Source organism: Bos indicus, chromosome 15, assembly GCF_029378745.1.
Source record: "Bos indicus isolate NIAB-ARS_2022 breed Sahiwal x Tharparkar chromosome 15, NIAB-ARS_B.indTharparkar_mat_pri_1.0, whole genome shotgun sequence".
In the NCBI taxonomy this organism is placed as follows: domain Eukaryota; kingdom Metazoa; phylum Chordata; class Mammalia; order Artiodactyla; family Bovidae; genus Bos; species Bos indicus.
Window position 1 is genome coordinate 38,650,004 of NC_091774.1, and position 15,831 is coordinate 38,665,834.

At 38.1% G+C, this 15,831-nt stretch overlaps 1 protein-coding gene across 1 annotated transcript in view; it reads left to right on the forward strand.

Annotated features, from left to right (window-relative positions):
• The window catches only part of COPB1 (COPI coat complex subunit beta 1), a 34,705-nt gene extending 26,334 nt beyond the window's left edge, over positions 1-8,371 (forward strand). The window contains exons 17-22 of the mRNA XM_070803633.1: positions 375-519; positions 1,469-1,588; positions 4,160-4,305; positions 4,895-4,984; positions 5,929-6,084; positions 8,022-8,371. Coding sequence (XP_070659734.1) covers positions 375-519; positions 1,469-1,588; positions 4,160-4,305; positions 4,895-4,984; positions 5,929-6,084; positions 8,022-8,081 — 717 coding nt within the window. The 3' untranslated portion in view covers positions 8,082-8,371. The remainder of the gene's footprint in view (positions 1-374; positions 520-1,468; positions 1,589-4,159; positions 4,306-4,894; positions 4,985-5,928; positions 6,085-8,021) is intronic.
• Positions 8,372-15,831: the final 7,460 nt, after the last annotated feature.

The window sequence follows — 15,831 nt, forward strand, 5'->3', positions numbered from 1 at the left end:
GTTCTTTTAAAAGTTTTGGTGGGGGTACATCTAAAAATTTATCTTCATGGAATTACAAGAATTTCTTGCTTGTAATTATTTTTCCCGAGTTTAAGTAACAACCAGTGAGTGTATGTGCTGAGGGATTTAACTGAAAATCTGTTCAAATCTATTCAGTTCCTAAGTTGAGATAATGTTTAATGTATTTGCTGAACATATTTAACATAGTAATGTGTAAGTTTCAATTACCATGTCTAAATTATAAAAGAATTTTATTATACCCATTTCGAATGACTGGTTTAATCTAAGTACATCTGTTAATCACCTAACATCCCTAGTCATTTGGCTAGGATATATTTGATTGTCTCAGTCATTTGATTGTTTTTGCCTGACAGGTTACCCAGTTGACAGGTTTTTCAGACCCTGTGTATGCAGAAGCCTATGTTCATGTCAACCAGTATGACATCGTCCTGGATGTACTTGTTGTGAACCAAACCAGTGACACCTTGCAGAACTGCACGTTAGAATTAGCTACTCTGGGTAAGGAAAGTTACCATAAAGGGAAAGTTTTATTATATGGTAAATCTTTATAACAGGTTACTAAGAGACATGTACAAGTTTTAGTATAAGAATTCTCTTGAGCTCTTTGTGACATTTTGAATCAAGTCTTAGTTTCTGAGCCTCTGTGATACTTTCTTATGCTTTTGTTCTTTGGTACTCCTAGATAGGTTCATTCAGTGAGCTTGATCTAACATATGTCAGTTTTTTTAAATATACATAAGAACTGCTTATATTACAGATTCACCAGATAGCTTAGTTAGTTTCAATTGCCTTAGTGCAGAACAAGGTATTTTCTGAGTTCATAACTAAATACATACCCCATGTGTGGCCAAAGTAATACATCATCACATTTAGCAATGTGAGTTTTTTTCCTTCTTCTTAATAAAGACACATTTACGCATCTGGCTTTGAAGTTGGAAAATACAAATTGTAAATAGGAACAGTGCACTTTCCCTACAAAGTTCTATATGACTTAAGCAAGAGTTAAGAGGCTTTAAGAAATCAAGGGAGAACATAGTTCTGCCCTGTCTTCGTCAGCATAGCTTGAGTCCTACATAAAGAACTGATTCTTTCTTCAGGTTGGTTTATCTTTCTTTGTAATGGAGTGTACAGTTTAAGACTTAAGCTTTTTGAAAAGTTTGTATCCATTCACTGAAATAAAATGGTATGCCCCAAATACAACCCCCCCCCACACACATAAACGAATTTAAATATACGATTATTCTGAGAAGCCTATTACCTTTTAAAAGAAAATGTGCATATTGATGTGAATAATAGTGTTAAATGATTTTTTTTTATCCTCATATTTGAATCATAATCCTTCTTTTATTCCTTGTTTTACCAGAAACTATTGAGCTGTATTTTAAGGTTTTATGATTGGAGAGGTTAATATGTATGTCTTTTTAGCCACATCTAAATTTTTTTTCAGGGGACTTGAAACTTGTGGAAAAGCCGTCTCCTTTGACTCTTGCTCCTCATGATTTTGCAAATATTAAAGCTAATGTCAAAGTAGCATCAACAGAAAATGGAATAATTTTTGGTAATATAGGTAAGGAATTGTTTTATAGCCTGTGATGTTTGGATGTTTTTATTAAGGAATTTCTGTAATGAGCAGCTGTGTGACATTTCTTGAGGATAGGACTTGAATCCATTCATTTATTGATTTATGGGACATCTGCTGTGCTATTCAGGGTTGTACTATGTTCTGGATGTACAGAAATGAGAGTCACTGTCCTCAAACTGTCAAGCAAGAGGAGAAGAATAAGTAATATAAAGTTACAATACAGTATGCTAAGAGCTAGGGTATATACTATGTGCTTTGGGATCATAGGGGGAAAATGCTAACTATGGAAGGCTTTATAAAGGAGGAAGGAATGTTATCAACCGTTGAACTAAGTCTAGAACTGTGCACAGGTGTTTGTTTCCAAGCCACCTAGGGATTAGCGTGCACAAAGATATTTAGTCAATAAGCTCTCTTTTTTAAAAAAGCAGTTTCTGTGGTAGGAACAAAAAAATCTCTGTCCTCAATAGCTTCTAGTTCAGTAAGGGAAATAGATAATGTACAGTACACAATGTTAAGCGCTGTGACAGAAGCCTGTGCTGGTGAAGTGGAAGTCTATGCAGAGATTCGGTTATTTCTCGCAGAGTGGTGGGGGGTTGGGAGGAGAGGCTTTGTGGAGGAGCTGAAGCTCAAGTGGGGTTTTGAAAGATCAGTACTTGGTCTACAGACAGAGATTCAGTTGAATCAAATGCAAGTAGTTTGATATACCTGGAGTTGAGAGTGGCCTAGAGCCTGATGGTAGAAAAGAGTGAGGTTGAGAAGGTTAGTGGCAGCTGTACTATACTTGTCATGCTAAGAATTTCAGACTTGATCCTGGATATAAAGAGGAGCCATTAAGGAACTATTGGTGAATCACATGATTAAATATTTCTATGGCAGCCCTAAAGAAGACTGGAAGAGGCAGGAAGGTTAGCTAGTAGACTTGCAGTAGCCCAGGTGAGAGATGACAGAGAGTTTGAACCAGCACAGTAATGGCCAGGATGAAGAGAAGGGCTGAATATAATAGATATTAAGGGGGTAGAATGTCCAGGACATGGTTATTGATTTAACAGTAAGTGGCTAGAGCAACCCTCAGATTTCCTTCTTGGGTGTATTGGGTTGGTGTTTATGTTAATCACTGAAATGGAATACAGGAGAGAAGGACTGAGAGATGTAATAAATTAAACGGTCTTTAAGTTACTGAAGGGCAGTTTGAGATGAGCCTGGAACTTAACAGAAGGTCTAAAGTAGAGATGAATATTTGTTTTTAAACCATAGAAATGGAAGAAATTAACTAAAGAGGGCATAAAGAGTTAGAGAGGGGAGATTTGAAAACTGAATCCAAGAGAACAAGAATATTAAAAGCTGTTCAGAGTTTTTTATTCAGAGCAATATTAAAAGAAGGAGAAGCCTGTAAAGGAAGTGTGGTTAGAGAAGTAAGGAAAAATCTTGAAGATGTGTCCAAAGCTGCAGAAGATCTACAAGAAAGGTCCTTTAGGTTACCTATCAGTGATAGTAAAACATTGCTTACGGTGTGTCTTGGGCAGTAGTGGTAGGTTCAGGGCTACATTGGACTTGGAGAAATAAAGACAGTGAGTGTAGATCACTCTGAGTGTAGGACCTTGGTTTTGATAAGATTGAGAGGGGGCAGTAGCCAGACAAGAAGTAAAGGATGAGAGATTTTTTTTTGAAGATGAGAGAGCCTTGACTATGTTCATAAACTCTAGTGGAAGAAAATCAGTATGAAGGTAAAGACATTAAGAGTAAAAGAGGTGATGACTGATGGAGTGAGGTCCTAAACCAAAGCAGGCATCACGGATGGCAGCAAGTATTAACCTTGAAGAGAAGAGGCAGCAAAAGTGAGGTGGTGAAAGTTGATAAGTTGATTCAGAGAAAAATACATTTATTTTTAGACGTGGGGCTGAAAATTAAAGGAACTTATTCTTGGTAAGCTTGCTGCTGCTGCTGCTGCTCAGTCGCTTCGGTCGTGTCTGACTCTGTGCGACCCCATAGACGGCAGCCCACCAGGCTCCCCCGTCCCTGGGATTCTCCAGGCAAGAACACTGGAGTGGGTTGCCATTTCCTTCTCCAATGCATGAAGGTGAAAAGTGAAAGTGAAGTCTCTCAGTCGTGTCCAACCCTTAGCAACCCCATGGACTGCAGCCCACCAGGCTCCTGCGTCCATGGGATCTTCCAGGCAAGAGTACTGGAGTGGGGTGCCATTGCCTTATACTGTGGGAACACTATTACCTGTATATCTTTCCACAGTGTCTATAACACATTGCAACTGCTATGTAAGCACTCATTGACTGAATCCTGGCCTCTGCCACTTAACCAGTTTTGTGACCTTGAGCAACCTAACTTTTCTGTTTTTGTTTCTCTATAAGATGGAAAGTAATAATACTGTAACTTGGGATTAATGGGAATATTAAATAAGTAATTAATTTGTAAAACATACACAATAGAGCTCAGTATTGAGTAAGCAGAACTATTTGCTAATATCATAGTTGTTATTTGGAAATATGAAAACTTTTAAATTAAAATTTGCCTTTGGTGATTGGGAATCTTTTTAAATTGCAGTTTATGATGTCTCTGGAGCAGCAAGTGACAGAAATTGTGTGGTCCTCAGTGATATTCACATTGACATCATGGACTATATCCAGCCTGCAACTTGTACTGATGCCGAATTCCGTCAGATGTGGGCTGAATTTGAATGGGAAAACAAAGTTAGTCCTTAAACTCCTTATCTTTCTTTTTGGCTAGTGTTGAGGGATTCTTTGATAAAATTAATCCCAGATGTGAAAAGCAAAGTCTTTCAGTATCTATGCTTACAAATTAGCCTTAACTGGAAAGCATGCAACTGGTTTGGTTAATTTACTGTTGTAAATTGGTGAGAGTAACAGTTCTATAATTAATCTAATTGTTCAAGACATTATAAACAATGTTCCATCCCTGTGTGTATGAATAGAAACTTACCATTGAATCAGTATCTGATAGAAGCTTTGCAAAGTCAGTGGCTTGCTAGCGAACTTTGTTCCTATGAGCCTTGATTTTTATTAGAACTATTTTATGTACAGCATGTTGACGGTCTATGAAGTTATCTGTACTCGAAAGTTCTGATACCAGCCTACAGTTTGTTGGATTTTGTAGATGTCATTTACTTTTCATTGCCCACCCTTTCCCCTTAAGTACTTGGAAGGAGGTTTTAATAGGACACATAAGTGATTGTTTTATCAGCCCCAAGATAAGAAATTCATAGCTTTCTCTCTGTTAAAAGTATAATCTCTTGACTTTTTTTCCTCTTCCTCTGTACAGGTGACAGTTAACACAAATATAGTTGATTTAAATGACTATTTACAGCACATATTAAAGTCAACCAACATGAAATGCCTCACTCCAGAGAAGGTAAGATTTGCCTGGGTACTTCTTAAATCTGATACAGAGTAATGGTAGATTCTTGGCTTTCTTGTATTTTCTGTAGTATATTGTGTTTTTACTTAGCCTGAGAAAAGCAGTGTCATTCTGGACTAGTTAGAAAAAACTATACCGTAGAATGTGTGAATCTGCTTACTGCTTTCTACTGAAATAGGAGCAGTATCTGCTTGTCCCTAGAGCAGTGACCCAACTAAATAGTCAGATTGACTTTTCTTTTCAGTCTTCTCCCTTTTAACTAAAAACTTTATTCCAGAGTGTACTAGATTAGAAAATGTCCATGACCTCTTCTTTTGATTCTGATTGTGGGTCAGAATATATCTGATCAAGTATGGAATTGTTAATGTATTCTGATTTTTTGCTATGTTTGTGTATGTATGAAAAAAAGACTAGAGAAAAAGACCAAAAACTGAAGCTGAGAATGTAAGGAAGTTTTCTTTATAAAATTTCTGCTAATGTTGTGGTAGTGATTTAATCAGTGAAAGAATACTGCCAGACCAAGTCAAGTAGGCTTTAATTCATGTTAGTCTATTCAACAGATAGTGAGTCTGATAAATACTGTATGCCCGATACTCTGTGAGCTGCTGGATATACAATAATGAAGAAAATAAAAATAGTCTCTTTCTTCATAGAGCTTAAGGTCTGGTGTAGGAGGCAGTCAAACAACTCTAAACAAAGAATATAGAAATGCAAATTAGGATAAGTGCTGTTTCTTTAAGATCAAGTTTATCGAGATACAGACAACACTAAAGCTCACACATTTTACATGTATAGTTCTGCGAGTATCAACAGGTTCATACAGTCATGTATGAATAAGTGGTGAATAAGCTGCTTTAAGTGGTGATAATTTACCTGTGCTGTTTAGTCTTGCTTATGTGTAGTTCTCTAGTATTAAGTTTATCCCAAATTTCTTGCAGGCACTTTCTGGTTACTGTGGCTTTATGGCAGCCAACCTCTATGCTCGTTCCATATTTGGAGAAGATGCACTTGCAAACGTTAGCATTGAAAAGCCGATACAACAGGGACCAGAGGCCCCTGTTACTGGCCACATAAGAATCCGTGCAAAGAGTCAGGTAACGGTTGCTTTTTTTGAGATGGTCTCTGAACTGAATACAAAGAGAAAGAATCTGTGTCTCTCTCATTTCTATATATAGTGTCCTCTGGCATACTAGTGTTTTGTGCATTGCTAGTGCTCAGTTGCTCACTTGTGTCTGACTCTTTGCAACCCCGTGGACTGTAGCCTGCCAGGCTCCTCTGTCCGTGTGATTTTCCAGGCAAGAATACTGGAGTGAGTTGCCTTTCCCTTCTCTGGGGGTCTTCCCGACCCAAAGATTGAACCCACATTTCCTTCATTGGCAGGTGGATTCTTTACCACTGAGCTACGTGGGATGCCAACCATCTTATGTAAAGTCCATTTAAATATACAGTTTTATATACTTTCATCTCAATTCTGTAAATTTTTATCCCTTTAACCTTTGTTTTCATTTGGGATCCAATCAACAAGCTTGGTCTTAGAGAGAGGAGTTTTATAAGTTTTTTTTTTTTCTTTTTCCCTGTCCATTTTAGTGACCTTTGTATAAAAAGTTCTGGCATCTCCAGAGTGAGATTGAGCTGAGGAGTTCTTGCCCTTTGGTCTAACTGTTGCCCCAATAATTACTGGTCAAATATCTCAGTGCAAATTTTTGTAGCCTCTTAAATGCATATTTTAAAACTGGGTAAATAGAACAGATGTGTTTGGCTGTTAATGTTGGGGACCAGTGGGGGTCCCTTTTGGCCCATTTAACCTCAGGTAGGGTATAATATCAAATCTTGCTTTAATCACATAAATGCCCATTTTATTTATCCCATTTTAAATAACCACTAAAGATTTCTTTATTCTTGTGAAATAACTCTTCCTAAGAAAAAACCTCTACCTTGTTGGAAATTATAGCCAGTCTTTACTTACAGACTTTTATTGTTGACATTAGATGCTTATATGTATGTATATATATACAATTCTTGTATTTATAATATATATTATTCATATCTATAATATATATTTATAATATAATTATATATTTGTTTTAATATTTATAATGATATATTATTTTATATCTATAATATATACTATTTTAATATTTCTAATAATATAATTATATATCATATATATGATCTAATACAACCTCATTCTGGCTCAGATGGTAAAGAATCTGCCTGCAATGCAGGAGACCTGGGTTTGATCCCTGGGTCAGGAAGATCCCCTAGAGGAGGGCATGGCAGCCCACTCCATTATTCTTGCCTGGAGAATCCCCATGGACAGAAGAGCCTGGCGGGCCACAATCCATGGGGTCTCAAAGAGTCGGACACAACTAAGCGACTAAGCACACACACATATTTATAATAACCATACTTGGTAAAGAATACACCTGCAGTGCAGGAAACCCCAGTTTGATTCCTGGGTCGAGAAGATCTGCTAGAGAAGGGATAGGCTACCCACTTTAGTATTCTTGGGCTTCCCTGGGGCTCTTGGGCTTCCCTGGGGCTCAGCTGGTAAAGAAGCTGCCTGCAGTGCAGGAGACCTGGATTTGATCCCTGGGTTGGGAAGATGAGAAGGGAAAGGCTACCCACTCCCATATTCTGGCCTGGAGAATTCCATGGACTGTATAGTCCATGGGGTCACAAAGAGTCAGACATGACTAAGCAACTTTCGCTTTCACTTTTCACTCTTGAAATATAACTGCTTCCTTTAATAAATGGCCCACCTTTTGGGTCTGTCATTCTGGTTTATTTGCAGTCAGATTAATTCCTGTGGAGTGTTTGTGAATGTATTCTTTAGTTTTTTGAAATCTAGTGACTCTGTCAATCTAGCACTACAAGTACTTAACCAAGTGAAGCTTTGTTGAGTCTTTTTGTACATCCTAGTTTCAGTGTTGGTTGGTATCATTGAGTGGGGGCTTGGTAAGATGGAATAACCTACTGATTACATACGGTTTTAATAATTATGTATAAACATCTTCATTCTTTCTTACAGGGAATGGCCTTAAGTCTTGGAGATAAAATCAACTTGTCTCAGAAGAAAAATAGTATATAAGAATAAACAAAAAAGTCTTTGCAGCTTTACAGTTAAAATCTAGGTATGGGCTTACTGGACTCCAACATCTTTTGTACTCTTTTTGTGCTTTGTGTTATATAGAATCTGAGTTCATGCTGAATGCATTCCAGCCAATAATTTATAGCCTTTCCCTTAAATCAAGATTGATTTTAAAATTATAGTTTGTCTTTTGTCTTAACAGTTTTGAATGCTGTCCTCAAAGTATATAATGTTTCTCACATGTATCAAGACCATTTTCACAGTACAATAAACAGATCTATTCCTAAGTCTTTTGTTGTTTTATGAATAAATGTGTAATTACATAATTTTAGTTATGTAACAATGAATTTCTTTTAGTTGCATTATAGATTTCTATTATAAATTTAAATTGCTGTTTGAGTTGTGAATATATGAACTTTTTAAGAGAATTTAAAGATACAGTGATATGAAATGAGATAGGCCTTGATTTATTTGATTAATGGTTGCTGCTGCTGCTGCTGCTGCTGCTAAGTCGCTTCAGTCATGTCCGACTCTGTGCGACCCCATAGACGGCAGCCCACCAGGCTCCCCCGTCCCTGGGATTCTCCAGGGAAGAACAATGGAGTGGGTTGCCATTTCCTTCTCCAGATTAATGGTTACTGACTTAATATTCTGACATCAGTTTATCTAAAAATGCCTCATCGTGTTCTAAAGGGCTTTTCTCTGAAATTTAGGTTCTAGAAGAAAGTATCAAATACCTTGAGAAAACAGATCCATGTTCATTTTATCTTTTAATTAATTTTTATTGGCGTGTAATTGATTTACAATGTTGTGTTAGTTTCTGTTGTACAACAAAGTGAATCAGCTGTATGTGTACATATATCCCCTTTTTTTTAAGATTTCCTTCCCATTTAAGTCACCACAGAGCATTGAATAGAGTTTCCTGTGCTATACAGTAGGTGCTCATTAGTTGTCTATTTTATACATAGTAGTCTATAGATATATATATTCCAGTCTCTCCATACTCCCACTCCCCTCTTCCCCTTTGGTATCCATATGTTTGTTCTTTACGTCTGTGTGTCTATTTCTGCTTTGCAAATAAGTTCATCTGTAAAAATTTTTCTAGACTCCACATATAAGTGACGTTGTATGATATTTATTTTTCTGACTTCACTCTACATGACAGTCTCTGGGTCCATCCATGTCTCTGAAAGTGGCACAGTTTTGTTCCTTTTTATGGCTCATATTCCATTATATATGTGTATCACATACTTTTTATCCATTCCTCTGTTGATGAACGTTTAGGTTGCTTCCATGTCCTGGCTATTGTAGACAGTGCTGCAGTGAACATTAGGGTACATATATAGTTCTAAATTACTGTTTTCTCCAGGTATATGTCCAGGAGTGGGATTGCTGGGTCATGTAGTAGTTCTGTTTTTAGCTTTTTAAGGAATGTCCACACTGTTCTCCGAAGTAGCTGTACCAACTTACACTCCCACCAACAGTGTAGGAAGGTTCCCTTTTCGACATACCCTCTGCAGCATTTATCGTTTGTAGATTTTTTGATAATGGCCATTCTGAGCAGTGTGAGGTGATGACCTCATTGTAGTTTTGATTTGCATTTCTTTAATAATTGGTAATGTTGAGTGAACATTTTTTTCATGTGTTTGTTGGCCATCTGTATCCATCTTCATTTTAAAAAGAGGATTATAAACTGCCTAAAATAAACATACTATTCTTAATTATTCTGAATCATAGTGAAAAGCAGATAATCCAAAATAGATTTTTAATCTTCACATTTAGCTTTGGGTGTTCCTTTATGTTTGTCAGGAATTAAGTTGCTTCCAGCCAGCCAGTTACTGAAGCTGCACTGGGAGCATTCAACTCCAGAGGATTCAGAGAGCTGTCCTATTTCCATGTTGCCTCTGTGCCTCACCTTCTCCTCCCTTTTCTCTCATTTTATGCCAGGGCTGGGCACCATCCCCAGGATGATTCTAAATGCCTTTGTGAGCTGAGTTCAGTTCCCTCAGGTCAGATTGTGTTGTTCTTTTGGCCCTTGCTTTCCTTGGGGATGACTGAGATAGTCTGCTCTTTTACCTAAGTCTGAACATTAAACTATTACACTTTGCCTTCCAGCTAAGATTCAGGCTACATTCAGGATGAGTCCATAGATCAGGTCTGTGAAAGAGTGAAAGCGGCATCTCCTATTTCAGCACTTGAGTGAGAATGAAATGATTTGTTTGAAGTGTGAAGGAGACGGATACATCGTATGATGTCAGAAACTTTGAAGCCACTTGCTTTTTTAATCAAATGAACCAGGGGATCATAGGGCATTTGAGATTCCAGAACACCAAGATCTCAAAGCAGAGTCAGTGGCTACCAAATAGGAAAGATACTGGGAATGCTAAAAAGGGATCGGGTGGGTGCAGTGTCCAGCGTTAGAGATTTGTGATGAGAGCAGAACAACTGATGCAGTTTCGGATTAAATCATTTCCCAGGCTCTGTTCCCATGAATATTAGTTTCCTTGATGCCATTAGATATTATGAGAGAAAAGGGATTCCACAGTCAAGTCAGTTTGGAAAAGCTTTATATTGTTCTGTATTGGTGTTTCACCACCCACATTAGCATACTGAAAATGTTGAGAGGTCCTTCAGTAAAGTTTGGTTTAACCCATCATATCTTAATCTTATATAACCAGGGAATCCTTTTTCTATAGAACACCTATTGATGATAACACAGGACAGGAAAAGTGGCTTAGCACATTAAAGATTTTGGTTTTGTGTTCACAAGCATGATTTCATGTTAAATCTCAAGGGTTTATCTTTCTGTATGTCCAAAAATATATCTCTGTTGATATGCTCAGAAAATTGTCTAACACTCTGGTCAATTTTCTTGGGCTAAAATTGGTTCACATGGCCATTTTCTTAAATTCATAAATAAGGAGAACAAAAGAGAAAAAAGTTAAAACAGTTGTCAGATATCGATACTACATTTAGATATTTATACTTTATTAGCATTTTATTGGTTTTGTGCCTTTACTAAATGTAAATTGAGTGGGATAGCACTGTTTAGAAAAGCTGTTTACATTGTGCTCTCAGTTGGGATTTAAAATACACTTTATATGCTCACATTTCTTTGCATTGTTCATGTAAGAAGGCTTTTTCAATAGAACAGGAAAGACTAGAGATCTCTTCAAGAAAACTGGAGATATCAAGGGAACTTTTCATGCAAAGATGGACAAAATAAAGGACAGAAATGGTAAGGACCTAGCAGAAACAGAAGATCTTACAAAGAGATGGCAGGAATGTGCAGAACTAGACCAAAAAAAGGCCTTAATGATAACCACAATGGTGTGGTCAGTCACCTACAGTAAACATCCTGAGAGAAACAGAAGATCTTACAAAGAGATGGCAGGAATGCACAGAAGAACTATACAAAAAAAGGCCTTAATGATAACCACGATACTGTGGTCAGTCACCTACAGTAAACATCCTGAAATGTGAAGTCAAATGGGCCTTAGGAAGCATCACTACAAACAAAGCTAGTGGAGGTGATGGAATTCCAGTTGAGCTATTTCAAATCCTAAAAGATGATGCTGTTAAATTGCTGGATTTAATTAATGTGTCAGCAAATTTGGAAAACTCAGCAAATAGCCCAGAGGTAAAGAATCTGCCTGCAATGCAGAAGATGCAGGAGGTGTGGGTTCGATTCCTGGGTGGGGAAGATCCCCTGGAGGAGGAGGCAACCCACTCCAGTATTCTTTCCTGGAGAATCCCAAGGAAAGAGGAGCCTGGCATTCTACAGTCCAAGGGGTTGCAAAGAATCAGACGTGACTAAGTAACTGAGCATGTACCTTAGTGGCTATAGGACTGGAAAAGGTCAGTTTTCATTCCAGTCCCAAAGGGCACTTCCAAAGAATGTTCAAACTACCATATAATTCGCTCATTTCACATACTAGCAAAGTAATATTCAAAGTCCTTCAAGCTAGGCTTTTCAATAGTACATAAACCAAGAACTCCTAGATATATAAGCTGGGTTTAGAAAAGATAGGAACCAGAGATCAAATTGACAACATCCATTGGATCATAGAAGAAGCTAGAGAATTCCAGAAAAACATCTGCTTGATTGACTGTGCTCAAGCCTTTGACTGTGTGGATCACAACAAACTGGAAAACTCTTCAAGAGATGGGAGTACCAGACCACCTTACCTGTCTCCTGAGAATCCTGTATGCAAGACAAGAAGCAACAGAACCAGAAATGGACAATGGACTTGTTCAAGATTGGGAAAGGAGTATGTCAAGACTGTATATTGTCACCCTGTTTATTATCTGACATGCAGAGTACATCATCCAGCCGGGTTGGATGAGGTACAATCTAGAATCAGGATTTCCGGGAGAAACATCAACCTGAGATATGCAGATGATACCACCAATGGCAGAAAGCAAAGCGGAACTGAAGAGCCTCTTGAGGGTGAAAGAAGAGTGAAAAAGCTGGCTTAAAACTCAAATACAAAAACCTAAGATCATGGCATCCACTTGCATCACTTGATGACAAGGAGATGGGGGAAAAGTGGGAACAGTGACAGATTTTCTTAACTTGGGCTCAAAAATCACTGTGGACAGTGCCCGCATCCACAAAATTAAAAGGTGCTCCTTGGAAGGAAAGCTATAACAAACCTAGATAGCATATTAAAAAGCGGAGACATCACTTTGCTGACAAAGGTCCATATGGTTTTTCCAGTAGTCTTGTACAGATGTGAGAGTTGGACCATAAAGAAGGCTGAGGGCCAAAGAATTGTTGTTTTTGAACTGTGGTGTTGGAGAAGACTCTTGAGAGTCCCTTGGACAGCAAGGAGATCCAACCAGTCCATCCTAAAGGAAATCAGTCCTGAATATTCACTGGAAGGACTGATGCTGAAGCTGAATCTCCAGTACTTTGGCCCCCTGATGAGAAGAGCCAGCTCATTAGAAAAGACATTTATGCTGGGAAGATTGAGGGCAGGAGGAGAAGGGAGCAACAGAGGGTGAGATGGTTAGATAGCATTATCTACTCAATGGACATGAGCTTAAGGAAACTCCAGGAGATGGTGACGGACAAGGAAGCCTGGCGTGCTGCAGTCCATGGGGTCTCAGAGTGGGGCAAGACTTAAATAACAGCAATGCTCACATTATAAAATATCATATAATTAGGACCATAATATCTAGTAAGAGGATAAGCAAAGTATCTGATACCAGGTAAGAGCTTAATATATAAATGTATTGAGTAAGTGTGTAAATCTTACAAGAAAATTAAATGGCCTTGATATTTTGCTGTCTTGACACTAGAGGGAGCCATGTGCAGTTACTTTCATTTTGGGATTAGAAGAGATTGGAGTTTAGAGTTTCTTATACAAAGAAAAACCAATATAATTTTTTTTTTATTAGCAAGGAGATTGATATTTGTGATATTTTGCTAGCTGTGAAGAAATTTTCCACTTGATTTGTAAATAATATAGAAAACAAAGGAATTTGTTTTAGGATACCTAAAGTGACAGACGGAGAAGGCAACGGCAAGCCACTCCAGTACTCTTGCCTAGAAAATCCCATGGATAGAGGAGCCTGGTGGGCTGCAGTCCATGGGGTCCCTAGGAGTCGGATGCAACTGAGCGACTTCACTTTCACTTTTCACTTTCACACAATGGAGAAGGCAATGGCAACCCACTCCAGTGTTCTTGCCTGGAGAATCCCAGGGACAGCGGAGCCTGGTGGGTTGCTGCCTAGGGGGTCGCACAGAGTCGGACATGACTGAAGCGACTTAGCAGCAGTAGCAGCAGCAGCAAAGTGACAGAACCAAAATTATTTTTTAAATATGTATTTATTTATTTGGCTGTAATGGGTCTTAATTGCAGCAAATAGGATGTAGTTCTCTGAAAGGAAGAAGTGGAAGTGATAATCGCTCAGTTGTGTCCAACTCTGCGACTCCATGAATTGTAGCCCATCAAACCCAGGCCCCTAGGCCTGGGAGCGCAGAGTCCCGGCCACTGGACCACCAGGGAAGTCCCCAAAATATTTTTGAAAACTCAAATAACATCAAGTATGAAGTATCTGTGTTATATATTGGATAAAGTAAGTAGTTCTACTGGTGACCTTTTTCTTCCACACTGGAGAATGTCCCTTAGCTTATAATTTATATCCTTTCCCTCAAACCAAGATCAAGTTTACAATTACAGTCTTTTGTCCTAATAGTTCTGAGTGCTGTCCTCAAAGTAGGGTCAGGCATATCATCTCCCTGCCTTACAGTCCTCTCCAGACTCTGTTATCTTTTCCCATCCTTGAACATCACTCTCTACCCTCAGGAATCTCAGGAGCCTGACGTGGTAACCAGCTACAGTGCAGAAGTTCAGTTTAGAATCAGAAGAAGTGTAGAATCCTATCTGAATGTACTTGTTTTGTGGTCTTAGACAATCGTGAATAGCTAATTTATTGAGTGCTTACATGTGTCAGGCATAGCACTGAGTGCTTTTTCAGTGGCATATATAACCCCTCAGTGACCCTTATCAGGCACATATTATTAAAATCATCATTTACAGATGATGATTACAGTCATAAGAGAGGGTGTTACTTCCTATCAAGGTTTAATTTTAAGAGTCAACTCAGGTATAAAGCCTTCTGACACAAGAACCTTGCAACTAGTCATACATTGACACTACTGCCTCATCTCTTTGTGCTTCAGTGTCCTCATTTGTGAGATGCTTATAATATCTGGAGCTTCCCTGGTGGCTCAGACGGTAAAGAATCTGCCTGCAATGCAAGGGACCTGGGTTTGATCCCTGAATCTGGAAGATTGCCTAGGAAAGGGAACGGCTACCCACTCCAGTATTCTTGCCTAGAGAATTTCATGGACAGGAGCCTGGCAGGCTACGAATAGGAGCCTGGCAGTTCACAAAGACTCGGACACAACAGAACGACTAAAACTTTCACACTTTAACTAAAATGTCTATTTCATAGAATTGATGTGAGGGATGAAATCATAGATTGTATTATACATTAGCACATAGTAGATGTTAATAAGTATTCACTCATTTCTTTCCCCATTCACATTCCTTACACTACAGAAAAGACTGAAACCTATTCTTCAAACTATCTTCATACCTCCCTCAGAATTTAAATACTAATTATGTACTCTGTTTGAATGCTTTTTTTTTTCTTTTCTTAACATCAGAAACTTACTTAGAAGAAGCTTCATTTCTCAAGAATTCTTTATAATAGTATTCATCATGTCAGTTTTTTAATTAGCTTTAGCACTTTTGCATATAAACTGTTGTTTTCACACTTAAATGAAACTGTCACAACCCATACACCTCATGTGATAGATGGTCTTTGATGAACATACTGGTTTTATTTGCTTTCAGGATGATAGTAGAATGATTAACAACTGAGTACAGAAATATGTGCAGCTAGATCACAGTAACAATTATTTAGAATTGCTCGCTTGATCAAAAGTCACTTCTGATAATTGACCACTTTCTCTTGTTTTCTCTATCTAGCATGACAGAATCTCTTTGATTAAGAAGTTAGTTATACAGTGACAAAAGCAGGCAAGTGGGATTGTGCCTTTTATCTGATTCTGTATATAATTGTGGGATTCTGAGAAAACTATGTATTTTTGATTATAAACCCAACAAAATACACAAAGTAAATGCAGCATGGTGGGCTGAAACACCCCTAAATGAGATTCTTCCTAAATTGAATCTCAGTTCTCTAACTTTCTGAAAATTGATGTATCTATTTG